The 27,946-nt window shown below is 41.0% G+C and overlaps 1 protein-coding gene across 4 annotated transcripts in view; it reads left to right on the top strand.

Annotated features, from left to right (window-relative positions):
• Positions 1–27,946, top strand: part of ARHGAP24 (Rho GTPase activating protein 24) — a 346,470-nt gene that overhangs the window by 304,763 nt on the left and 13,761 nt on the right. For all 4 annotated transcript variants that reach the window (XM_074993675.1, XM_074993676.1, XM_074993678.1 and 1 more), the window contains 3 exons: positions 17,827–17,959; positions 21,895–21,968; positions 25,225–25,346. In XM_074993675.1, coding sequence (XP_074849776.1) covers positions 17,827–17,959; positions 21,895–21,968; positions 25,225–25,346 — 329 coding nt within the window. The remainder of the gene's footprint in view (positions 1–17,826; positions 17,960–21,894; positions 21,969–25,224; positions 25,347–27,946) is intronic.

The following is a 27,946-nucleotide window of genomic DNA, read 5'->3' as shown; positions in this document are numbered from 1 at the left end:
GAAATGACAGTAGGGTATAAATGAGACTTTCCGCTGTCCCCAGGCCAAATGATTGAAAAAGAAAATTGTATTTGAAAATAACTTGTGATGATGCTGTGTCTAACATCCTGGACAGAGGTGTTGCTTTCAAGTGGTGCACAGAGCTCATCTATTATAAAACAAATGAGTTGAGAGCTGAGCTGAGAAATGAATATTTCTCTTGGGTTTCTCCCACAACACCTGCATCACACTAATGAGCTGCAAGCACAAGCTTGCTGTTTTAGCAGGAGAGACTTCATCTGGTGCTGCTGTGAAGCAGGCACATGACCACAATGGAAGCAGTTAGAAACACTGGCATTAATTACCTGGAATCCTCTGGCACTGCTGTTTTTTCAGAGGCTCATGTTCTTGTGGCTCACCCCAACCTCAGGTTTTTGTATGAGAACAAGCATCCGTGTTTTGTTCACTTGTTTCTATCGCCTTGCCTTGGGAGGCAGTGTGGTGGGCTCAGGGATGCACCACTTCTCTGGGAGTCAAGAGATTTGGGCTCCTTTCCTGACTCTTACCATTGTGATGTTGGGCAAGATTCTTCTCCACCTCTGTTTTTCCTACCATCCTTTGTCTTATTTTGTTAAACTGAGGCCATGTCTGCATTACCCATTCCGGGGATGATCTCATGCACCTGGTGGAGAAGAGCAAAATTGACCTATCGGGGTCAGCAGTTGACCCCTGTATTCCTTGCTATTGCAAAGAGTAAGGGAAGTCAATGGGAGAAACTCTCGCATCAACCTTCCTTAGTGAGGACATCCAGGGAAGTCGATTGCAGGTAAGTCAATTCTAGCTATGTAACTACCCTTTCTAGAACTGCATATTTGCAGTTGACCTACCTGCCTAGTGTAGACCAAGCCAAAGTATTGTTCAGGACAGGGATTACCTCTCAATCTGTGCTAGGATACAGTTTAGTGTAAGGGGACTCTTATTTTGGTTGGGATCTCTACGTGCTACTCCAATATCAATAATAATTTAAAGCTGTTCCCACCTCCCTCCAGCCCTTGTGCAGGCATTACTGTACTATGAAGAGGGAAGGAAAAGTCATGTTGTCGATATACCTTTTTTCTCCTGAAGTGCTGTGTGTCAGCTCCCCTAGGTAGCATTTTTGCTGTTCTAGGCAAATTCTTAGTCTACTAGATTTGTTGAGCCTCTACTGTAAAACGTGCTTTTGAGAGTAACTACAGTCAGAAAAATGACTGTAAAAATGAAATTGTGGAGAATTCCATATTTATTTTCTGTCCTGCACTTCCAGATTTAGTGTTTTGTAGTCCAGCAGTGCAGAACCAAACAGGGATCTAAATATTAATCTGTGCTTGTTCCTTCTTGGACATCACCACTAATAAAGCTTTTTGCAGTTGGAGACAGTTTTGTTGATGATGCATGAAACAGCACAGAACACAGCAGTATTGGTTCTGCTGCTCTGATTATATGGAAATTTCATTTTGATCTGTCGGTTTATGACATGGAAACACAAGGAGATGATGTTTTGCATAAGAAAGTGCCATTTTCACTTCAACATTTTTCTGAATATTAAATACACTTTAAACAAAGAGGTCTGTTCCATTTTTGTAATAAAATGGGAGGTCAGTGAAACATATACATTTTAAATGCCCATATTAAAAACCTCACTACTTAGCAGGCTGTTTCTCTAATCTGGGGGGGCTGGGGGCATGGAAATAATTATTTCATGGGGGGCACTCCAAGAATTAGGTGTGTGGTCAAGGTCCACACACTTCCATGGTATTAATGGAGGAAGTGCGGAGTCTGGGATGAAGGTTGGGTGCAGAAGGGAGCTTGAACTAGGTCAGGATTTCCCAAGCTTTATATAGTTGGGACCCAGCTTTTTTCAGTACCTTTTTTTGAAAAAAAGAATAAAAATAAATAAATTTTCACTGTTCATTGTTTATTCATAACAATAATAGAATAATGATACAATAGTAATTATTATATTTTCTAAGGACCAGTATTTTTTTCCCAAGTACCGGTACTGGGCCGGGGACCACACTTTGGGAAACGCTGAACTAGGGTATTGGAGTGCGGAATGGGGTCTGGGAGGGAGTTTGGGTGAAGGAGGGTGTTGTGATCTTGGGCAGGGTTGCAAGAGGAGGTACAGGGAGTTGGGTTGTGATCCAGGGCAGGAGGAGGTTGTGATCTGGGAAGGGGGATGGGGTGCAAGGTCTGGGGAGGAGTATGGGTGCAGGAGTAAGGTTGGGGAGGGTTTGGGTTGTGATCCGGGCCAGGATGGGGGGAGCAGAATGTTGAGGAGAAGGAAGGGCTGGGGTGCCAGGGCAGGCTCCCCACCTGCTTTGTCCGCACATGCAGTTCAAATCAGCTAGCTGCGTGGGCCATGTGCCACTTCTTTGAGGGGGGAGGGTCCTCTGTGTGCTGCTGTGCCAAAAAGCACAGCTCAGGCAGCTGCCATTAGCCAGTTTCCAGCCAATGGTGTTGCATGATTGTGCTGGGGGCCAAGGACAGCACAGGAAGCCCTTCCCCCTCCAGGAGCAAACAGCACTCGGGGAAGCACATGGCCCCTGCAGCTAGCTGCTTAGTGTGGTGTTCAGGGCATGGAAGGCAAGTCTGTTTGAGGCTCCCACTGTGCCTTGGAATGGTGGTGGGCTGGGTCCGGCAGTTTAGCGGGCCAGATCCAGCCTGCAGGCTGTCTTTTGTCTGCCCCTGCTCCTACTATTTACATGAGGTATCTTTGGTTATCTTAATAAAATCACTGTGCTTTCAAATGTTGCAGTCACCACTGCCTTGACATCTTACAAGCTTCCTAGGTCTTTGAAAAAACAAAGGTGTTTCTTTTCCTCTTGATAAGATTCCCTTAAGTTATTTGCTGTCCAAGGTCCTGTAGCTTCTCCACCCTTTTTTTTTCTTTATTGGGTGCATGCCCTTTTACGTTAATTTACCAGTGATGACCATCAGATGAACTGCAGAAACAAGTTCATGGTTAATTCTAAATAAAATGATTAAAAAAAACTTATGTTTAAATCAATGTGAGCTACCTATGTGATGTGCTGTAACTCTGAGTTTGGGTGAGAATTTGATTATCGGTTAGATTTAATTGTAAAATATTTAGCACATTGTTAGTACTACTCAGAGACTCTCAAAGTACCTTAGAGACATTAATAAATTGAATTTCAAAGTAGCTTCAGGCAGACAGTATTACCCCTATTTTACTGATGGGGAAACTGAATCACAGAGTATTAAGAGCTTGCTCTTAGGTATGCCCTTATAAATCCAGAGTAATGATACTGAAGTGAATGGGGTTACTCTGGTTTTATACCACTATACTATAAATGAGAATAGAATCTGTACCCCAGTAGCTTTCCCAATGTCACAAAATTAAAGAGTCTCAAAATCTAGAATAAAGTCAACAACCTTTGACTTTCAGTCTCCTGCTATAAAAACTAGAATATCGATACATGTTTCTTGTCCTTCTAATATCCTCCAGCTTCAAAGAGGTTGTGTATACTGTAGCTGCCATGAAAGTCTGTTGAGATACTGCCCTGGATGCATGCAATCAAAAATAAAGTAAAACAGTTTTGTAGCGATCAGTAGAAAAGTAATAGATATAATTATGCATGTGGGGGGGTACTTAAATTTTAAATTAACATTTATGCTCAGGCCTATATTTATTATAATCTATTAAATAAAATGCAAAGACTAATACAAAACCATACATATTTGCTCCCAACTTTTAAGGAAAATCAAATCACTGAACTGGTGAGCATCTGGAACCAGAGTTTGCTGAAGTGCTAAACCAGCTTCTGGTAGCAATATATTCTTCCGTATAAGCAGAGACAATCTTTTCTTTTTTTCAGTTCAATAACTAGTTCATTCAAAGTTAAGAAATCAATGGGAATTAGAAAATTAAGACAGCTAGTTTTCCTCTTCCAATCTATGATTTAAAAATTGATATGAGAGGATGAAATCTACCAGTTCTAAAATCTAAAATGGGCATGGTGACCAAAATAAGGCATCTCAGTTACTAACTATAGATCTTACTTCTGTTGTTTGCTAAATAAATTAATTGTAATTGAAAACATGTTTTAATAAAAAATACCTATATATCCAGTATATTTAAGGTAGTCTCATTTAATTTAAAAATGCTGATTTTCCATCCAAATAAAGTTTAACACACATAACAAGTAAATAAATAACCTCATAAATAAGAAATGTGTCATTCACCATTTTCTAACATATTAAGAATCTGAATCAATGTTAGTTTTGTATAATTGTTTAAATATTTGTGTATAAGGTATAACGTAGTATCCTGTCTATCAAAACCAACCACCAAATTCTGTGCAAAGGCTATATTTAGTTGCCACTCAACATGTTTTAATGATTATCAACCAGTAAAATTTAACCTTTCTGTAGGAGAATAAGTAGTATAAATGCAAAACATGATTAAGACAAACCTTCCTGTTTGTTGGTTTAAATCATTATTAAAAATAGTGATTTAAATTGCTTTGACTTAAACCAATACAACTTGGTAGTTGTATAAATGTATTTATAATTATGTGCACAAAATCTATCAAGATTAGTTATGTATTTTCTAAAATTGGCTTGGAGACTCCTCCACCGATTAAAGAAAATAATGTGAGAATTTCTTCAGTTTGTGTCTTTTTCCTGCATTTCTCCTTTTATTTTTATTTCCATCTACTGTTCATCACAATTATCACACAATGATATGAAACTCAGGGTCTCCCAGGAAGGAAAAATATTTGAAATGTTACTGAGCCACACTTAAATATTAATGCAGGAAGATTTTCATATCTATTTCTCATCAATGTATAAATCTTCAAAGGAGTTTAAAATTCGGTTGCTCTACATATGTGTGTGTGTGTGTGTGTGTGTGTGTGTAGACATATGCTGAGGGAGGAGTATATGTTACTTTTCAACAGGTGCTTCTAAAAACACCATCCCTCATAAATACCCTTTTATAGCTCTGGCTTCCTCTAGAAGAGAACACTGTATTTAAACATTAAAATATTTCATGCTCTTCTGTTCAGTATTGTTATCAGCTGAGGAAATAAACTTGTAAGTGGCAGTGTGTGATAGCTAGCAGTCTCTGAAAGGTGACTTGTCCTCTTCAAATAATCCAAAATGAGGAATTAGATATGAGGAATATTTATGTGCATTTAATTACTGGAATTTTCAAAACACAAGCACTTTGGGACCCTTCTGGACAAAAGGGCTATATAAACGTAAGATTCCCCAAGGTCATAAGCATATCATGTTGGATTCTTAGTATATAAAAAACTGGATTGTTTGCAGTGGTTTCTGTAGTCTTTTAAGAGCATATTACAAGGGCACCATACATTACTTCTTACTGAAAATTTAACCTAGTGAGCTATCAAGTAAAGTAGTGTTACCAAGTAAAGGCAGCTTTCTGGATTCTAAATGCTAGAGTCTGTGTGTCCAGATGAAGACGGTGGGAGTTTCATGTAAATATGTGGGGACAGAACTGGGCCTATGCACATGTCTGTAAACAGCGAGAGGAGAAATCACCCCTCCATTCTCAGGAAATAGAAACAAACGTTTAGTCACATGGGCATGCAAGTGGGGACAGTTGGGCTGTGTGCCAGCAGCAAAGAGGTCAGCATGACACAGCTGCACAACCATGAATGGCATCTGCACTATCCTTTTACAGTGTGTTGCATATGTCTCCCTACACCTTCCCAGCTCCGTTGGGTATTGCCTCAGGAACTATTTAAGGTTCCTAACATCATTAGTGCTGGAGCAGGACTGAAACTCTTCTGAGCGCTGAGACAAGAGAAAGTTCAAATTGGAGATGGGAAAAGGCTGGCCACCCTCTGACCCAACTGTGCCTGGCTAGGCACAGTTAAGCCTATAATTTTCTGTGCTCTTGTGCTCTCTGTGGTGGCTCTGCCGGAAAATATTTCACCTTCACAGAGCTATGATGACCTGGCTGGTAATGGTGGCACATTAAAAGCAGCCAGTGCAAATTTCAAACACTGATCATGGGAATGGGGAATAACAGTGTTTGCCAAACAGAGGGCAAATATGATAAGGGGAGTAATTTTATTTTCACATTCCTAAGGAGACAAGACAAACCATGGAGAGTATAAAACAAACTGAAGCTATAAAGAAATGAGCCAGTGTTTACATTAGCATGCCCATGTGTGTTGTGTGTTTTCTTTTTGGAATCCAGATACAAAAATCCTAAACTAGAGAATCTAATGCAGAGAGAAGCTTGCATAGATTGAGATTGGTGGCCTTTTCTAAATAAAAATCGAATCCTCTTTCATCTTGTGGCATCATTTTGATGCTGGGAAGTCGTTTATTGTAAAATTCTTTCTGGGAGGGGGGTGGGGGGGTGTGATTTTAAGAGCATTTTATTGGAGTATTTTAATATATTGTAATTTCTTTTAATATCCTGCTGTCCCTTTTAATGTGGTAAGGGAAGGCTGTCTTACAAAGAGAGGAAAATGCAGCAAATACACGATAGAGCAAGGGCATAGAGTACAATGTTACATGTATCTTTCTTAATCTTGGCTATTGAATATGCTATTGAGGCCTCGATCCAGCCTACACCTCCCAGTGGGCACAGAGGTTGCCAACCAGTAAAGCTGGTGTGGTTCTGATACACCAATGAAAGAGAGGGCTAGATGAAAAACCCATAAGGTACAGTACTCAGTTATTGGGTGCCAAGTGGACAACTGAGTGAGGCTGTGGGGGATCCACCATGAGTAAATTCTCCTGCCCTCTTTTTAGAGGGCATCAGAACCTAATCCAGCTATTTACATATCTTACCCAGGCTGAACAGCAGCTGTAGGCTGGGTTCATTGAGCCCACACAGCTGTTCCGTAGCTGTGAGTGGAGTATTCTTCCTCACATACGCACCTGTCTGCCCAGATAAGACTGGGTGATGGGCAGATGATTTTTAATCCAAGCCCACACTTTTCTTACATTAGTGCCTCAGAAAGGACAATCGACCTCTCAGTGTGAACAGTGATCTTTTTCATCTGCATGTCCTTGATCCCAGAGGCTCCTATGAGAGGTAGTCCCTAGAAAAATGCCACAAAGAAACAGATTACTTTGTGTATTCACATAAGTCAACACTTGCAGCCCAGCAGTCTTCACAGTGCTTTTGTCCCAGCGTTCACTGCAGGAAAGAAATCCCAAGGAAAGACCTTTCCATTGTAAGGTGCAGCAAGAGCCCTGCCATTTAATGAGGCAGCAGGTTAGGCGAAGTAACCAACATAACCAGTGAGGGGCACCACTGTGATGTGACTTGTAAGTCCAAAATTTATATTCCCAAGAGGAATAGGTGAGGAACAATATCAGCCTATTTCCTTTCTTTTGTCATTAGTGTGTTCTCTTCAATTCTGGGGCAATCAGAAGCATTGGGCCGCTACATCCTCTACTTCATCATTTCCTCCATGCCTTTGCTAAGAAGGCAAACTGGCAATGAGGGATCTGAAAACATCAAAATCTTTGATGCTTTCTTGAGCCATAAATAGTAATATGACCATCAAAAGCTCTGATCTGTCCATGGTACGTTATTGATGGCTGTTGAATACTGCACGCTTCTCACAAAGTGAAATTATCACACCAGCACTGAAGGGAAAATGCACCCTCTTGCAAAATGATGTTCCCAGGCTGCTCATGTTGGTGCCCACTTGGATGTGGGTTGACACTAGGTGCCCTCCGACCACAGTGGCCCAAACATCATTCCCAGGCAGCTGCAGACATCTCTCCTTATTTCCTTCCTGGGCCTAAGGCTTTCAGCCTTGTTTGTGTGTTTCCTCATCCTTGCATTCCCGATCCACCTCCCAGTGTGCCCTCCCCTAGGAGCTACCCTTATGTCCATTCCTCTGTCACACGAAAGCTCTTTGCTACCAGAGCCATCTTTTAGCGGCTCAGCGGATAAGCTGGGTGCAACAGGAGCAGAGAAGAGAAGCTTGAGCTGACATGCTACTGCCTATGTTTGCAGCCACGTTTGCACAATTTTCTCCTGCATTAGAGGCCACTACAGGAGAAGGAAGGGAATGACTTTTAGGAAACCAGATCTTCCTACACTTGTATTGCCACACTGAAAGTAGTGTCACAATAGATCAGGACACCATGTGCCTTTCTCCATCCTGTAGCCCAGCTTGGCAAGCTCCACACTGCACTCTAGGGCTTGGGCAAAACTTTGAAATGGCCATGCGAATGGCCAAATGAGAGAATACTTATGAGGTGCAGAAATGAATATTATTCAGTGCCTCATTAGCATGCCACTGGCCATGGCCTTTGACAACGCAGCCTTTCGCTTGTGCAGAGCTCATCTACGTGGATGTCCTTTTCAAAAGAACCCTGCAAACGTTGAAATCCCCTTATTCCTATCAGATGAGAACATCAAAATATTTGATGCTTTCCTGAGCCATCAATAGTAATATGACCATCAAAAGCTCTGGATCTATCCATGATACATTATTGATGGCTAATAGGAATAAGGGGTTTTTTGATGTTTGCGAGGGTCCTTTCCAAAAGGACCCCCGTGTAGACAAGCTGCACGAGAGCGAAACGCAGCACTTTTGAAGTGCCACGGTTAGCATTCTCTGATATGGCCATTTCAGTGTTTTCCCCTAGTGTAGACATAGCCTAGAGGTATGTCTATACAGCCAAGTTATTTCAAAATAACATCTGTTACTTCAAAATAACTTTGCTCACATCTGCACAATGCAGCTGCTATTTCAAAATAGGTAAACCTCATTCCACAAGGATTAGTGCCTATTTCTAAACAGCCATTTCAAAATGGGGGGCTGTGTAGACAGGAAGCAGAGCCTATTTTGAAAAAAGCCATACTGCGTCCAATGGTTCCATTTTGAAATAGGCTCTATGTATGTAGCTGCGCTATTTTGAAATAACCGAGGATCATCTCAAAGTGCATTTTGTGTGTAGCAGCATTATTTTGAAATAAGCTATCCCGGCATATCTCTTCTGGAATGGCTTATTTCAAATTAGTGCTGCTTTGTAGACATACCTTGGGAGACAGAGCAGCTCTGCCTTTGTTGTGCAAAACTCCTGTTCAAAGCCTGTGTTGCCAACATGATCGTCCGTGAAAAGGACTGAAGAGAAAGAAACAGCAAGAGGTGAAGGGGATTTCTTATGGGAAAAACTTACCCCAGTAAATTTGCTTGTTTTTTTTGTTTTGTTTTTGTTTTTTGTGTATTTCAAATGCTATTGTGTAAGTTTGCATTGTGGTTTGCAAACCCATGTGACTCTGAAGGGAGGGTGTCGTGAGCTAAATTATACTGCTTGGGGAAAGTTAAAGCAAAGAGAGGTGAAGTGACTTGTTCAAGGTCAGTGGCAAAGGCAAGAGCAGAACCAAGTTTCTTAACTCCCAATCTTCCACTGGGCTTTAGTGCCCCCATTCGGTGAAAGTGTTTCATTAGAAGCCAGATTTGCAGAATTTTGTTAAGTGGAGAACACCAGAAACGTAGTGCTGTGGGCTGAGAATTGGAGTTTTATTCAAAATCCAGAAACTCTCATTAACACCTGATGGGACCTGAAGCCATGTGAAGAGAACTAAAATGCTATCCTATAAACTCTGGCAGACCAGAATTGAACTAAACTGCCATCCTATAAACCCTGGCATACCAAAACTGCTGAGCTCAGCCTCTGGTCCCTAGAGAAAAGGGAGATCCGTAGCAGCTAGGAGTGACTGTTTCTGAACAGCGCTTGAAATGTTATTTTAAGGGCTTCAGAGGGAGCTGACTTCAGTCTTCCTGGTTGGTGTAAAAACCAGAGTGTGAGGATTTTTGATGGTGGCATTGAGGATGCTGCTCTAGCACAGATGAAAACAAGAAATCCTAAACCCCCCGTCCCCTGGCCTCTGCATCACCAACATGTGGCTCCAATTTGATGTTCATTTGGAACTAACAGAGGAAGAGGGATTTTATTTGCTTGTTTTTCTCCCCGCCCCAAGGTCAAATGTAACCACTGGTCAGAATTTTTTTTCTCTAAAAATAGCAGGGCACACAAAAATAGGGCTTCATTTCCTTTGTAATGGCTTTGCATAGATCTGTGGCGATACCTGCAGTGCGTAGCACTAGGAGAAAAATCTATGGCTCCATCTATTGATTCGGTGCTCGCTCTCCCCCTATAGTGAAAGTAAGAAATGAAAGCGAGGGAGGATGTGTAAATATATTCCTCTTGCTCTTGATTATATTACTTCTTGTCCGGCTGACTTAAAGTGCTGGTGTCCCTTACCAAGCGCCTTTTGCCCAAGGAGTGATAATTAAGATTTCACTCAGCAGATGCAGAACAACGGGTTTCTGCAAAACACTGAAGGCCTTAGATTTCAGAAAAATCCTAGCGCTTCCAGAGTCCAAGGTTACAAATTTGGTTCATGGGTCTTTACAAACTCCAGTGGTTGGTAATCTGGTTCCTATCACTCTCTTGTCACCTCTAAAACCAGCCTTTTGTAATGGGTTACTGGGCATAACATCTAAATAGAGCTTGGCATATAGACATGGTTTGGCAATTAACTACTCATTAGGAAGCCAGTTTCTAACTCAAATGCTCGGGTCAGTAAATCAGGCTAATTGGTATCAAGCCAGAAGAGAGTATGTTTTAATTGTCGTACCGCAAAAGAATGTTTTGAGTTTCTTCACTTGAGCTCCTGTATCAAGTAGCTCATGAAACATAATTGCTCCTTCGCTTTCACAATTGGGGATTTGATACTTGTTACCATGAAACACTGATCTTTTAGATAGTAACAGAGAGATAGCTGTGCTAGTCTATACACTGTGAAAACAAAAAAAGCAGTCCAGTAGCACTTTAAAGACTAACAGAATGATTTATAAGGTGACGAGCTTTCGTGGGACAGACCCACTTCCTCAGATCTTTTAGGTATTTGGGAATTGTGTATTTCATGTTTAAATGATAAATGTCTTCTCAGATGTCCATGAATGGAGTTTTGCAAAAAAGGACGACATCTGTTACCATGACAGAGCTTTGCGAAATGTTCATCTTAAAGAAATCACTGCTCAGGATTAGCAAGATTTGTGACCTTCTACTCTAACAAATGATAACTGTTATTATTTTACTTACTTAGATTTTGTAAAATTTCCACTAAAACTGATCAGTCTTAACTCAAACTCCAGTAGTTTGATGAAGTTATTTTACTTTGCTGTTTATGAGAAGCTGCCTGTAGGCACCCACTACACACGACACAATCTTTCTTGCTTCTTCATATCTCTGAGCACTCACCTCTCTTTTACTCACCTTCTTTATATTTTGTTTTTACCTCTTCCTGTGTATTGTACCTCTTCCTTATTTTTCAGTTTTAAATTGCTGTGACCCAAGCAGCTCTTTGGGCAACAATTTTTGGCCTCTTTAAATTGATTGCAATATAATAAATGTAGTGGACTCCTTATTCAGTAGCTGACCTGCAGATCTTTGTTACCGAGCACCCAGCTTGCTGTTATGAATACAGTAAACCCTCGATTTTATGGACTCCGGTTTAGCACATGTTGGGAGCAATGGATGTCTGCCAGCCCCGCCACCCCTCCTTGTTCCTCAAGTCCACTCTCACCCCTTCTAGTAATCCTTTGTTTCCAAAGTCAGACCTTAAGTGGAAGACAGAGCCTCTGGTTAGTCCTTATTTGTGCGCTCTTCAGCCTTTTAGGCTGTATTGGTATTTGCTGCATTCTGTGTGATCATAGAATCATAGAAGAGTAGGACTGGAAGGGACCTCAAGAGGCCATCGAGTCCAGGCCCCTGCCCTCATGGCAGGACAAAGCACTTTCTAGACCATCCCTGAAAGCCATCTATCTAACCTCTTCTTAAATATCTCCAGTGGTGGAGATCCTACCACCTCCCTTGGCAATTCGTTCCAGTGTTTGATCACCCTGACAGTTAGGAACTTTTTCCTAATGTCCACCTTGCTTAGTCCTTCTGCGAACGGACAATGCTGGGCATGGTAGAAGAAAGCCACTCCACTGCTGCTGAAAGCATTTTCATATGGAAGCAGCAGGTAAGCCACTGAGAGGCGGAGGAGGAGAACATACTAGAGAAGTCAAAGGACAGACAAATTGATTGGAGCGGAGCTCTTTGCAGACATAGGGTCAAGATTCTGTGACCACAGTCATTTAAAACAGCAACATTTTAAATTGTGGAGCTGCAATTCCACCTCAAGGTTCTGATGAGGACACAAAACCCATGAGCTCTGCTCTCATGCTTTGTGACACTATCAAAGCTCTTCAGTAGAATTCAAGACCCATAATTCACAGCTTCTTAATATTTGTACCTTATGCGTACTGTATATTTGTCAGAGCCCATGGGCAGAAGAGTGATTTTTCTCTAAAGTGACCTGGCTCTGTTATTTTCCCCCCCGGAAGTTGGTTAGCAGCTTGTTGACTTTGCTTTCCGAGGTGCTGACTCAGGCTCCATCGGGGCACTATGCGTTTGTGAGTTTGAGGGTTATGCATGTATTTATGATGACTTGCTGTGCTTTAATAAATTATTGTTTCTGGAAGAGAGGCTGAGAATTCCCAGGCTGTGTAACTGATTTGACAACAGCTTCCAAAATGTCTGTGATATCACAAAGGAAAGTGCTGTCAAAACAGCAGCACCATCGGGGATGCTAATGACACAGACAGTAAATCTGTACAAAGGAAGGCATTTGGTGTGTTTGAACAAATAATTTCTTTTTATTGAGATGAGTGGAAGCAAACCTTTGGCAATGAATATACATGTTAAGAGTAAAATAACCAGTGTTAACATCTGTGTATGCATGTTTGTGTGCCCTCTAGTGGGCATACAGGCATATGTTTTTTAGGGAAACAGAGGCAAAGAAATTTAGGTGTTCCGCAGAACTTGTACAGTAAAATTAGATTGTGTGCTAGTCAGCCCAGCCAGCCAGCTCCCAATATACTGTGGCTACAGAGGATTTGTATTGGCTGTGGTAATGCAGAAATGGTGTTGAAAGTACTTTATAAATTCTCCCCTAGCTGCACAGGTGTCAATGGCTTATGTGAGTCACGATCTCAGGTGATCAGCTCCCAATCTCTCCCATCAAAGCTTCCATCAAAGACTCCAGTAGTCATTGACCCAGAGAGAGGGAGTGAATGACTTTATAGTTTGGTACTTAGAGCATCAGTTGGGAGCAGTGGTCATACCTGCTGTGAAATGCAGAGTCCTTATGGGAGCTGGCTGAGGTCACTTAATGAGGATGGGACAGCCACTCCCCAAAGCTGGTGGCTATTCCAATATTTATAGTCACCAAGCCAGCATGAAACAGGTTCTGTATTACCTTCTGGTCAAAAATAAGTGCAATAAAGTATCCAGCCTCCGGTTTCTATCCAGATACCCCAGCCAAATAAAGTTCTACCCATCTCAAACAACACAGTTCCCTGGGACTGGAACACCTTACCTTCCAGGTCAGTGACTATTTCAGACCTGATCCCAAACATGCACTTATAACCAACTATTATTAAATAAATCAACATTTATGAAAACAGAGAGCGTACTGTTAAAAGATTAATATAGATACAGACATGAGTTTGATTCTTGATGCTCAGTTACATAACAGAAATGGTGATCTTATAGTTGAAAAAATTTCTTTTAGAATTTACTCCGGGGTTATATGGGTTGAACCTCTCTAATCTGGAACACTCCTGTCTGGCAACATCCGTAATCTGACATAATTTTAGTTAGCTGGATGACACCTTATCATGGGTGTAGCCAAGTTTCCAGCTGTCCCATAAAGTTTGTTTACAGCCACAGTTCTGGCTCTTGGTGTTCTGTGCTGTTATTTAGCTGTTATTTACCCCTACATGTCTTCTAAGAGCCCAGTAAGCAGCGGAAGTGTTGGTAATGTGCTAGACTATATTGACCTTCTGTGGTCTGGCAAATTCTGTCATCCGACACCAATTGGTCCTGAGGGCTCCAGATTAGAGAGGTTCAACCTGTAGTACAAAATCCATATCCAGGGTGAGTCCAGCCACTGACTAGGCTATCTGACCTTGTGGCATAGGTTTCCCCCAAATGAAATCTGAAGCAGATCTGAGACTAAGTCAGTGGTGGGCAAGCTGCAAGCCTCATCAGGGTTCTGTGTGAGGTCTGCCAGCATTTTGCTTATCGTTGCCTCTATGCCAGGTTGCCAGATTCCGCTAGTTTCTGTCCGCATAGATTTTTTTTTCCTACCGGTGTTATTAAAGTGACACACACATAAAATAAGGGCATATGAAGTGAGGTGCACTCTGACTGCACACAACATTGACTGTAAGAACCATGCACCCCCTCTGAGATGAAGGAGGGCCACTCATGCAGCCCACTCGCTAGCCTAGGTTGCCTAAGTCCATGTCCATTGCAACTTTCCCCAGGAGCATCCAATCACATGTGAGACAAAAAAGGATCCTGTCCAATGGGACCTTTGCAGCAGCCTCTTGGCCTGGAGAGTACAATAGGCTTTTGACAAACCTTCTGTCTCCCAAACATCATGGCAATTAACACGAGGTAGTTTATCCAGTAAACAGTTCACACACAGTTTACCACAACCTTCAAAGAGACATATCAACAACGCTGCTGCTTCAATCAAGTTTCATCTAAATGTTAATGTTCTCTTCTAATCTTGAATCAGAGCTATAGGGAACAGACAAGAATTGTTTGTTCATATAATAAGATCAGAGTAAACATCTACCACAACTGCGTTAACAATGTCGTTTGTACTCCAGCCTACCGTAACAGCCCACTTTTTAGTTAGCATTGTCCCAACAAATCTTTAAAGCTGGACCCTGGATCAATCAGCCTATTAGCTGGTCAACCCTTTCTGGCTGTGTGCCACAGTTTTGACTAATATTTCAACTAGGTAATTTCACACCTGGGTTCCAATCCCTCGTTTAATACAGACATTTATGCAAAGTGAAATGGTTGCCCCTGAGGCACACCTACCCATCCCAGAATATCTGATACAGTAACCTGATGGTTAGGGCACTCACTTGAGTTCATGCATCTGCACTATTTCACTTGTATCAGGAAAAGTAACTTGTAATTGAATTACAGCATATTTTTGGTAAGAGAGCTGTTCCCAGCTCAGCTACAGACTTCCTGTGTGATCTTAACGCAAGTCACTTAAATGTGTGTCTCATTTACCCCTCTGGAATGGGGTTAGCCCTTGTCTACTTTATGAAACTGCTGGGAAGATGAAGTCTTTCAGTGACTGTCAGGTGCTCCCATTCTAAGGTGATGTGGGCCATATGAATAACCACCAAGCTACATAAAGGTAGTTGGCTACATGAAATGTACGTCTCAGTAGTGTGGAAACTGCAGCGCAACAAAACTAAGAAGCAAGGTTGAACACTCCTGAAAGGTGGGACTGCTTGGAATACAGCGCTTCATTTACACAACTATCTTCTGACTCTGAAATCAGTAAAACCATCAACATGCTAAACTATGCAGGGTTTAAAATATGGATCTGAGTTTTGCAGTTCAGGTGCAAATATGTCTTTTTTTTAAACTAAAAGGAAGAAAAATAAGCATTAGATTGCAATATGTATATGCACTTTAATTTATACAGTACTCTCACTTTTAATCTCATTAATCAATGTATTTTTTTCAGATCGTAAGTATTTTGTCTCAAAAAATAGAAAGATTAGTGGTGTTCAATATCAGAAAGGAGTTTCTGCTTGTTTTAAGCAGTCTCAAACAAATATATAGTAATTCAACTGTATATGGTAACTTGTTAAGGGTTATAGTTATGGATACACCTAAGCATTGTTTCAGCACAGCTGAAAGCGTGACCTTCCACACTTTCAAAATGTGTCATATTACTTAGCAATTGCACCATCTAGTGATGGTACACTGATAATGCCTCAGTAGTCAACACATCTTGCATCTGGTACAATAGTAGTAGAACCAAACTGATATGTGCATTACTTCTGTGTGGAATTAGGCCTACACTGTATAGTTTAAATATAGGTTTCAAATTGCCACCAGAAATTTCTATTGGTAGAAATCTATATCTAGTAGCAATAAACAAGTAGCATACTGGAGTTTGAGTAAAATGTAGCCTTGTGTAGTTCACCTCAGAAACACAAGGATTATGTTATTGTATTCATTGGCTCACTGACATCCTAGCTTTTAATTACTCTCTCAGTACCTGCTTCACAAAATCAAGAATGTCAATGTATTACAAACCTCTCGGCAGTATTAGCTCTGCCATGTGAACGGTGCTAAGCAAAGGGAGCATAATCAGGGACACGATCACCACATGAATAATCTGCTCACTTCTCATTCCTCCTATCTGTCTTGCTACTTGGCCTGCAAGCAAAAGTACTCTGCCTCATATCAAGAACTGTAATTGTCTTTTATTTAAAAATACTGCACACTTTCCCCTGCACTATGGGCAGTGTCATGAAGAGAAGGCTTTGCAGTGCATTGTTTTTCTTGTTTGTAATTTGTCTTGCATCTTATGTGCCTGGAAAGTCTGACAGTTTGGGGTGCCAGATAGGCTCCTTCACATTGTGTTTCAATTCCCAAGCCACACCTGTGGGAATAAAAATGCTGTTCGGGAGAGAGTTACAAGATGACAGCCTTGAGGCCCAATCCACGAGGGAACAATTATGCAATTGGTTCAGGGCCCCTGCTCCCTTTCAGCAGACAACTGACAGCTCCAACAGACCTCTGTCAACAGACCTCTGCTCCCTAATTAGCTTGCCCTGTTCCTCTTTTGCCTTGATGCAGCAGGCAAACAGAAATCCTCTCCTACCTTTTTACTTCTTGTATATCTTGCATGCAGGCTACTTTGTAAAACTATTTTAGTTCTCTGGCCAACTGGTGACAACTCCTTAAGTGGGACCAACTCCTTGAGTTGGACGGCTCTGAGTGTGGACCTTCAGGGCATGATGCACAAGCACATGATTATACTGTCAGTATTGGGTCTGTAAGCGGAGATGTGTGTGGACTAACTACAGTGGCATCGCCAGCTGCCGTGGACTCCGGAGCAAGATGTGGGGGGGGGGGGGGGGGCTCTGCACCCTGGAAGGGGCTAGGCTTAGGGCAGTCGGTTAAAGTAGCTCTTAGGCTCACTTTTGAATTGGCCCGTGGGAACTCTGTGATCTCAAGTTATTTTCTCTCTGTGCCTCAGTTTATCTTTTGGAAAATGGAGATAATGGCAGTTCAAAGGGAGAGGTGTGCTTAAATCATTAGTGTAGCAAAACACTTCCTGACTCTCTGTTGGAAGATACTATTAAAATGCACAGTAATAATTGTTTTGGGGAGCTACTCGGACAGTGACACACACCTGGGATCAGAAGGATCAGAAGGGGCTTTTATTAAATGTGTGGAGTAAATGAGTTTGTGCAGCACATGTTGATATAAAATTAATCCTGTGTAGAGCATTGATATTGTGGAATTCAGTTACGTTAGAGGCACATATCAAGACTCTGAACCAAACTATTTGTTATGAGAATGTAATTCTTAATATTTAAATATTTTGCCTCGTTTCTGGTCAGGTAAAAATGAAATGTCAGCTAAATAGGTAGTGTCTTGCACTCCTCATGTGGAGTTTTTGTAACAGATGGGAAAGGCCTGATCTTCCAGCAATAGTGTTTTGTAGAATAAATAATTGTTTAATAATAATAAATCATCATCAGAGTTATGACAGCCTTTGTTGTAGGTATTTCTGCAACTCTATACAAAAAGCTTAAACCAGATACTGTAAGGTTAACGGACTGATGATTCAGAATAGAAAAATTTAATCAGTAGACTAGAAACCATCTGCTCTGTATAGCATTTCTCAGATCCCCAAAAATAATTGTTTGCATTGCATCCCCACAGCAGTACAGATGTACACACAGTGGCTTCGCTGCTCAAATTGTATCTAAGAGAACTCCCAGAACCAGTTATCCCTTATGCAAAATACGAGGATTTTCTTTCCTGCGCCAAATTGCTCAGCAAGGAAGAGGAAACGGTGAGTTTTCTGCTTTGATTGTGATTTATATCTACAGTGGGGTTTTCTACTCTACTTTGGTTTCTGCAAATGGTCAGCGGAGGGTTCTCTAGTTTTTACGTCAGCTATCATCTTTTGCTAGATACACATTTTTGACACATATCCTTACATCTTTCTAATGCTATAGAATCATAGAAATTGTAGAATTGTAACATACTTCGAGAGGTTATCTATTCCAGTCCTCTGAACTCAGACTAGGGCTACACCTACACTGAGCCATAGTGCCAACAGCTTGATTCAAATAAGCAGTCTTGAAAATCCAAAATGACTGCTCATTTGCATATTTGTGCTGCTAATTTGCATATTCACTGCAGAAAACAAGGAGTGTAGATGTGGTTCCATTACCAAAAACCCCCTTTGTCCGTATCCCCTTATGCTTGGAAAAATCAGGAATAAGGGGTTGCCAATGAAGGATTTTTTTTGCCAGCAGAACCACGTCTACACCACTTGTTGTCTGCAGTGAATATGCAAATTAGCTGCAAACATATGCAAATGACCAGCCATTTTGCATTTTTCAAGACTGCTTAATTGGATCAAGCTGTTGGCACTATGGCTCAGTGTAGCCCTAGCCTCAGTGAAGGAGTAGATATAATAACTGAACAATTCCTGACAGATATTTTTGTAACTTGTTCTTAAATGTCTCCAAATCAATTTGTCCCAGTGCTTAATTACCTGAAACTTTTTTGTCTAATGTTCAACCTCAACCGCCCTTGCTGCAGTTCAAGCCCTTTGCTTTTTGTCCTGTACTGAGATGTTAACAAGAACAATTTTTCTCCCTCCTCTTTGTGTCAACCTTTTATGTACTAGAAAACTGTTATCATGTCCCCTTCACTCTGTCATCTCTTCTCGAGACTAAATCCATCTTTTTCTAAATCTTTCCTCACAGATCATGTTTTGTAGACCACTAGTCACTTTTGTTGCTTTCCTCTGTGACTTTTTCAAATTTTTCCATATCTTTCCTGAAATGTGTCCAGAACTGAACATAATACTCCAGTTGAGACTCAATCAGTGTGGAGCAGAGTGAAATAATTATTTCTTATATCTTGATTATAACACTCGTGGTAATAAAGCCCAGAACAATGTTTTCCCATTTTGCAAAAGTGTCACCATTGTTTATTCATATGTAGTTTGTTGTCCACCATAACTCCCAAATCCTTCTATAGTATTTCTTCCTAGACAGTCATTTCTCATTTTGTGTGTGTGTGCAATTGATTGTTCCTCCTTCAGAGTAGAACTTTGTATTTGTCCTTACTGAATTTCATCCCATTTACTTCAGACCATTTCTCCACTGTATCCAGATCCTTTTGAATTTTGGATATATTCTCCAAAGTACTTGCAGCTCCTCACAGCTTGTTATAATCTGCAATCTTTATAAGTGTACTCTCTATGCCATTATTTAAATTGTTGATGAAAATCTTCAACAGAACCAAAACTAGGACCAATCCCTGGGGCACCCCACTCGATATATCTTTCTAGTTAGACTGTGAACTACTGATGACTACTCTCTATGAATGGTTTTCTTTGTAGGTTATCTTTAAATGAAATCTGTGGTTCACACAGCAATCTAAATGGGCATCATCTGAGAATAAAATAAATAATTTTAGAATAGTTCTACCTTGCATGAAAAGACTTCTCTTGGGTCATATAGGCTATCATCTTCCATTGTAGCAGGACTGCTCTCATTAGTCCTACCCAACTGCTACTGAATCATCAGGAAAATGTTGACTTACATGGAAATTAACTGGTGATAAAAGTGTCATTAGTCAGAGTCAGTGGGATTTAGGTTCTGAAAAAATTGCTCTGGGTCCATTGCATTAAAGTATCACTCAAAAATATTTGGCAAGTTGATCTTAAATTAACTTTGACTTCATTTACTCTAGAATTATTTTGGAAACTTGACCCATTGTCTATGTTTCTGAATGGCATAGAGCCAGATTTCCACTGGTGTGAACCCTATGTCAGAGAATGAAGGATTTGACCTATTGTGTTTTCCCTACAGTAATGTAAAGTCAACACTTCTTGCTTTCAGAGGGGTAGCTGAGTTAGTTGGTGGCCTCACAAAAAACAAGAAGTCCTGTAGCACCTTAAAGACTAACAAATGTAGTTATTAGGTAATGCGCTTTTGTGGGTAAGGCCCACTTCTTCAGATTTTTTGCTCCGTTGAGGTAATGAGTAGGGCAGCGTCCTCCTTTTTACACCCCGATGTGTACTTGCTAGCAGCTACTGTCTGATAGCATCTCTGTCTTTTCCTTTGGAGTTTAATCCATTAATTTCAGACCCATCCCTCAATTTTTCCAAAACCATACTACATTTTTAATCCCACCTGCAAAGTTGTTGAAACCTTCCCTATTGTTAGTCACTGGCCCAAACTGATTCTTTCTGTCCCCTATTGGCTCAGATGGGGGACTTGGGGTTAGATGTGTTGTGGGAGGATTCTGTTGTAGGCCTAGAAGGATTGAGGGAGACCTGTGTGTTCAGTGTTATTTTTTTGTTTAATTTGTGGAGGCACCTAGAGGCTCAGATAAGCACTGCTGCTGACTTTTAACTAGTCTGACTAATTGATCCTACTGAACTCAGCACCAGCTGCAGTGGTACCCCTGTTGAAACCTCTACTCGCTTTGTCACTGCACTGCTAATAGATGCTGTGTGTTACTTCCTGTAATTAAATGTGTCCATTGTATAGTTTCTCTGAGAACATCACATGAAATATTTTATTAATTATATTTGAAAACAACACTTCACATACTGTGTATGAACCTAGAGCCTGTTCTTGCGCGGTGATACTGACAGTTTGAGTCACCAATGCTAGATATGATAAGCCATTTTTATGCTGTTGTAATACTGGTTTAACAGTCTGGCTGTCACATCATTTGTCAAGTTTTTCAGTCTCCTGTGTTGGACTCTCCTATACCATGTATTACAAATGATGTCACTATCCATATAGGTACCTGTTTGTCTTATTGCCTTTTCTAGACTCTGCCAAGCAAACAACTGCAGTATCATGATCTTCCCATCCTAAGTTGTACTTGGTTTGCTGATGCAATGAAATCAAACACCCTACAGTGGCTGGCAAAGCATCAGGCTGAATTAAAATATCATCCAAATGCACTGGTGGCAGGAACTTGCCAGAGACTATTTCCAGTGGGCACAGAAACCAAGTTCATATTGTTCTGCTCTTCTAAATCCTAGTAAGGGGACAGACTGAAAGAATCTTCTGTTTCTGTAAAGCTAACGCAGACCTGGCAAGTCAGTCAAAACATTGCTTTGCCCAAATGAAATGGATACTACAGGTTGAACATCTCTAATCTGGAACTCTCTTGTCTGCAACATCCATAATCCAGCATTTTAGTTAGCCTGATGACCACTTAACATGTGGGTGGCAGTTTCCTGTGGTCCCATAAAGTTTGTTTGCGGCCACCAGTCCTGACTATCAGTGTTCTGTGCTGTTATTTAGCTGTTATTTACACCCTACGCCTATATCTACACAGCGCTCCGCCCAGCGCCACTGCCGGCAGAGCTATGCAAAATGAGCTTCTCAGCGTTGCAAATGGCATGGGTGGAGCGCTGAGTAGACCCAGTCTAAATGTCTTCTAAGAGTCCAGTAAACAGAGGAAGTGTTCGCAATGTGCCAGACAATATTGATCTTCCGTGGTCTGGCAAATTCGCTCATTCAGTACCGGTCAGGTCCCAAGGGTGCTGGACAAGAGAGAGGTTCAAACTGTACAGGTTAGTGATCATAGTTTATCTGGGTGTTATTAAGCAATCAGCTGTCTTAATCCATTTCCATAGGTTTTTTTCATTTATTTCATACCAAAATCTGAACCATGTCATTGGTATTCTTGGTTTGTTGAATTCTAAGTGCTGTGAATCTCTTTTTGCTTTATTCGTTTCCATAGGGGGTGAAGGAATTAGTGAAACAAGTAAAAAATCTGCCACCTGTCAATTACAATCTGCTAAAATATATCTGTCGGTAAGTACTCCTGAAAAATTATCAGGCAGGTATTTATTTCAGTGGCCTTGTAGACACTGCTGTCTCTCTGGGTGAATATATCTGGGTGAGTTTAACAACAAAATGAGTCAGAGTTGTAGTACATTTTACCTAACACAATCACGAGTTTGTTTATCATATTACTAATTATGAATATACCATTTGAATTTGTACACCTGGAAGTGGGATTAATGAATTGCCCATGCCCAGCATGACAGACAAGGAGATGTAGTTGGATAAAGGAATATCACCATCTACTTACTTCTGTAAGGGGAAGCGGGTGTATATTTTCAGACCAGTTACTCAGAGCAGCTCATGTTGGCCCTGATGATTCATGCATCTTCTAAGAGCCCTGGTTAAAAAGGTTAAAACAGCAGAAGTGTAAGTGTTCCTGGGAGACATGGTGTGTACACAGGGTGGGGGATCAAACACAGCCTTATAACAGGCACTATTTTGATTTAGTTTGCTACATGTTAGTATTTGTGAAGCTTTCAAAGGTGATGCAAAACCATATATACAAACCTCTAGACAGACAATTTAAAATGAGGGCACAAACCCCAATTTGATTGTAAATTCTTAAACTTAGATTTTACCAGCGAAGTGGTAAGTCCTCAGGCACTTCAACAGCCTTAATACAGAGTCACAGACAGTCCTATTGGGTATTCCAGTTTATCTTTCCACCCAGGTGAACATAGCTTATGGATAGATGGCCCATAACTCCAAGAATCATGACAACATTCAGATTACTCCTAATTCCAAAAGATCAGTCATTTACCCCATGTCAATTGTGCTTCAGGTCTCAAAGTGAGGATAATATATATAGGCAATCCTACAGTAAACTATATGAAGATGTCTTAAATAGGAAAAGGAACAGAGCTATTTGTGATGTTGAAACAAGCAAATACAGACAAAAATGATTTACTGGCTTAGGTTTCGAAAGGTAATTTACACTGGGGAGTCCTGTGGCACCTTGAAGACCGACAGGTTTATTTGGGCCTAAGCTTTTATGAGCAAAAACCACTTTGTTGGATGCATGGAGTCCTCAGTTTCTATTATGAGTAATTTGGCTTTTAGGGATAACTTTAGAGCAGGTTTTTGAAATTTTTCCTCACAACTGATCTGGAAGCTAAAACCCCCAGAATAGCCTTGGTTTGGGCCTGAAAAGTAACAAGACAGTGTTACCTGTGTCTAAGGGCCTGTTTGCCCTGTTACATTAAGAAGATGCATAAGGTACAACGGATAGAAGCTCAACTGAGCTAGCTCTTAAGAGCATTATATGCTAGAAAACTTCGGTATGTTGGAAAATATATTTTCTACAGATACTGGTAGGTGCAGATACCAATGGAAAACAATACACGTATGGCCTATATAATATTATAAGTAGATTAAGTGGAGGCTTGCAGCATAGAAAATGCTATGCACTTGGTACAGAATGTGTTTACACCAAGTTTTTTCTTCCACGGCTCCTTGTGAACCAAGTATTAGTCAGTCACACTGATGTAATTCTGCAGTAGATTTGTTGACTTCAGTGGAGTTATCCTGTGTTCAAACCAGTGTGCCAGAGGCTAGACGCGTTTTCATAAAGAGAGAATTTGGCTGCATATTTTATTTGAAAACATGCTTTGAACTAGGTGAGTATGGTAGCAGTGGAAGTGGGTTGCTCTGTCATACATCAGGAGCTCTGCAGCTGCCTGTGATTATTGGAAGAGGAAATCTTTCCTTTGAAACATGAAAGGGGTGTGGGAAGTATAGAGTGTGTGTGTTCAGCTGGAGACTGGTCGTGCATTTTGAGATTACAGAATGTAATCACAGTATTGTGACCCAAGTACCTCTTTCAGTTAACTGGCATAGGGATACATCAGGGCTGCAGGGGTCCCCTGGTTCTGGTATATGTGTTTTAATCTGCCAAAGAATTCTCTGTATGGACTCAAATGAAAGCCTACATCACACTGGTATAACCATTGTGAGATGTGTGCATGCATAACATGTCAGAAAGGTGTGTGCCAAGGGATCTGCATGCACTGTCCTTCGGGAACAGAGGCCTGGAGGTTCAGTCAGAGTCCAGGAGAAGAGAGACTATACACCACTGATGGATGCTTAGGAGACTCGGGGTCAGCCTAGCTCTAAGCTGTAAAGAGAGAGTGGGGTCTGGAGGGAAGTGTTTGTGTTACAAGCATTCGGAGGTGTCAAGAAGTTGATCCTAGGCAGAAAGAAACAAGGCTCACTTGTAGACTATAACCTTAGAAGGGACCATCATTATCGTCTAGTCTGACCTCCTACACATTGCAGTCCACAGGCTCTCACTCACTCTTGAAATATACCTGTAGCCCTTAGCTGAGTTACTGGCATCCTCAAATCAGGGTTTAAAGACCAAGGTTCAAAAACTTCATGATTAACTTTAGTACAAACCTACAAGTGGCTCAATATCCAGAGAGAATGATAGAGGGAGTGCAAAAATGGCAGTTGCTCTGGTGCCCAGCAATTTAAAAGGGCCCTGGGCCCCAGGCTGTTACCACAACAGCAGCCTCAAGTCCTTTAAATCGCCACTGGAGCACTGTATGGTGTGGTCCAGGCAGGGCTCAGGATGGCTGGGAAAGGGGTGGCATAGTCTGGGAGGTGCTGAAGCCTGGCTAGCCCTAGGCTGCCACTTCTGCCTGAGGCCCTGACCCTTCTAGGGGGTCCATAGGTGAGACCTCACCACCCCCCCACACACACAATGGCCTAGGGCCTGGTGACAACTGTCACCAGTCCTGCCTGTGTCCCATGCTGCAGAAAGTCTCAGCCAGTCTGATCTGGGGAGAAAAATTCCTTCCAATCCCTAAATATGGTGATCAGCAAGACTCTGAGCATGTGGGCAAGACCACCAGCCAGACGCCTGGCTGACTGGGGCCATCCCTGGGACAGGGCAGGGCCCAGGGCAGAAATGATGAATCTGTCACTCTTTTGGGACCAACTCTTCACTTCTGAGACTGACCATGCCAGCCAGTCACACCAGCCTCATGAGGCTTCCAAAACACAGAGCCAGGAGTGGTTACCCTGATTCTCTGAATCCCTTGTAATGGCTCTGCCAGGGACCATCACAACTGTGACCCTCTTTTCCAGGTGAACAACAGTGCCTTGAAGTGGAGACCTTTAAAAATAATTAAAAAAATTCCATACAAAAACTACTGTAAGAGACCAGCATGCACCTTTGTCTTTTCTGATGCTAATGTTCTCATTTCACCTCGCTATTTCATAGATTCCTGGATGAAGTCCAGTCCTATGCAGGTGTAAACAAAATGAGTGTGCAAAACTTGGCTACTGTGTTTGGTCCCAACATCCTGCGCCCAAAAGTGGAAGATCCTCTGACCATCATGGAGGGTGAGTTAAATGAAAATTGTAAACAACTTTAAATCAAGAATACAGAACTTTGTTAGCTTCATCAGCAGTGTGTTTTGGGTCATTGGATGTCCAAAATTACTTTTGCCTGTTTGTGTGTAGACACAACTTTTCCTCCACTAACATAACTTAAATTAACTGCTATGCTAAGCATGCTGCTGCAGAGGAAATAGAAATTTTCTTTGTAATGCATTGACTTTGCTGTATGCAATGGCAGCTTCTTACTCAACACATTTGCCTCAGGTCATATAGAGCACAACTAGTAATATGTCAGGTCTCATGAGTTCCAGTCTAGCATTCTCTCCATTAGGCCACACTTTTTCAATTATTTACACCTTTGACAATCTATTGCCCACATAACATTTCCTGCAGTCTACAGTAATACTGCAATGCCATTTTTACTGTCATTTTTCCGAGTGGAATTTAAGCCACATTAACAATAAATATGATATTACAGTAGTGCCCAAGATGCAAGTCTTGGCTACTTTTCTCAATGAATCAAAAAGACAATACTAGAGCATTTGACAAAATGAGGTAAAAGAGGTAAAATAACTCAAAATGTGCATATTTTCAGCTAATTTTCCATATGTTTAAGCATCTGCCAATTTTAAAATCTCTCTCCTCCCCGCAAGCTTTTTGCACTTTAGAAAAGAGGTGGCTAGCCTTGTGCAAACCTGCTTGTTTTCATGTTGCAGATACTCACATTTGAACTCCAGTGCTCTTGCAAGAATTAAATCTGTGACAAAATTCCATCACATCCGCTGGTGACATAAAGGCCTGTTCTGAGTATCTGTTTTGTATATTATTCCCAGAGAAGACAAATCTAGCTTTGTGTTTGGAAGGTTGCCAGACTCAGTTGATACAGTTTACTATGACTATGGAAAAAAGTCATCATGAATAAAGTTTTGAATCTTAAGAATTTTGCCACAGGTTTAAATTTCTCCCTTTTCTCTGCTCAGAGGAATTTGACTTTTTTTAATGATGAAACTGCTAATTTTTTCCAACTGAAATTGCATATTAATTTTGCAGAAACCAGCAAAAACCTGCAAAGTCCCTACATAGAATGCCTCTCCAAAACGCGAGAGTGGAATTTTGAGTTTTTGTTTTGTTTTATGTAATTCTGCTGTCCCTGAGAATTTTCCCCACGGACTTAGAATTTAGTATGTTGTCACCTACTTCAAGCCTTTATCCTACAATACAATAAGCAAAATTGTTCACAGCAATCCTCAATCTAATACTACTAGAGGTTGAACCTCTCTAGTCCAGCACACTCTGGTTCAGTAACATCTGTGGTCCAGCATGATTTACTTAGCCAGGTGTCCCCTTATCATATGTGGCCAAGTTTCTCATGGTCCCATAAAGTGTGTTTACGGCCACTACTCCTGATTCTCATTGTTCTGTGCTGTTATTTCGCTCTAATTTACCCCTGAATGTCTTCAACGAGGCCATAAGCAGTTGAAGTGTTGTTAATGCTGCTAGACAATATTGAACTCCCATCGTCTGGTAAATTCCCTGGTTTGGCACAGGTCAGGTCTCCAGGTGGTGCTGGACTATGGCATAGGACAAAGAGTGATCATGGTGTTGAGAACACAGAGTTGAGCCAAGGAGACATCTCAATAACCCGTTTAAAAAAAAAACCCTCACACCCTCCTTTTTAGAATCAACTTTATCTAACTTGTCTTTTTTTTCAGTTTCTACTTTCACTTTGTATCTAATCTTTTGATTACTCAAAAATTACCATTAATGAATTGTAAAGAGCTATATGTGTGATTAAAAAGGCTTTTGAAAGGAAACTGACTTCCCTTCCCCATATTTCTCATGGTAGAATCAAAGATGTTGCAAAGCAATGCAGATTTTCACAAACCCAAAGCAAATGAACAAAAATGAACAAAAAGTCCCTATGGCAAACTGCATTTTTAATAGATGTATTTGCAAGGAAAAAAAGCTCAACTATTCAAATGCAATCTGTATAAAATGATATCAGCCAGTGGGAAATTATTGATTAAAAGAGCACAGCATGCCACTGAAAAATGCCGAGGGACTTTAAAATGGTATTTATAAGCAACCGAACCTCATTACTGGAAAACTCTTTATACTCCCTAATAGGGTTTTGTAAAATATTTATTTGATGCAGTGATACATCATTCCCCAAATGATATTTCTGTAAATTAAAGTGAAGTCATGTGGTGTGTGCAACATGAGTTTCTAGCAAAGGAGTGTAGCCATTTATAATTACGTGTTGCAAAGTGGAGGGCTGTGTGGTATAAGGCTGTGATTTATGAGTTACTGGCAGTGGATTCCACAGAGTATGACAGCATGATACCCTTTACTGGCCAGCTGCAGTCTCATCTCACAGTAGTTTAAGGTTTACATATTAAACCTCTGATAGCCTGAAAAGTTAATGGGTGAGAAACCCTTTCCTCCTTCAATCGCTTAGATTAGCTTGCTAGTGCTTTCCCAGCCTTGAAGTAAGTTTTTAAAGCTGCCTGGTATATTGAGCTTAAATTCACATATTACAGTTACATCATTCATCTTCTGATTATTCTCAGCCTCCTGTGTAATCCCAGTGGTTTCCAATTGCA

This window comes from Carettochelys insculpta, chromosome 4 (genome assembly GCF_033958435.1).
Source record: "Carettochelys insculpta isolate YL-2023 chromosome 4, ASM3395843v1, whole genome shotgun sequence".
Lineage (NCBI taxonomy): Eukaryota > Metazoa > Chordata > Testudines > Carettochelyidae > Carettochelys > Carettochelys insculpta.
This window is presented reverse-complemented; position numbering and strand designations above follow the sequence as displayed.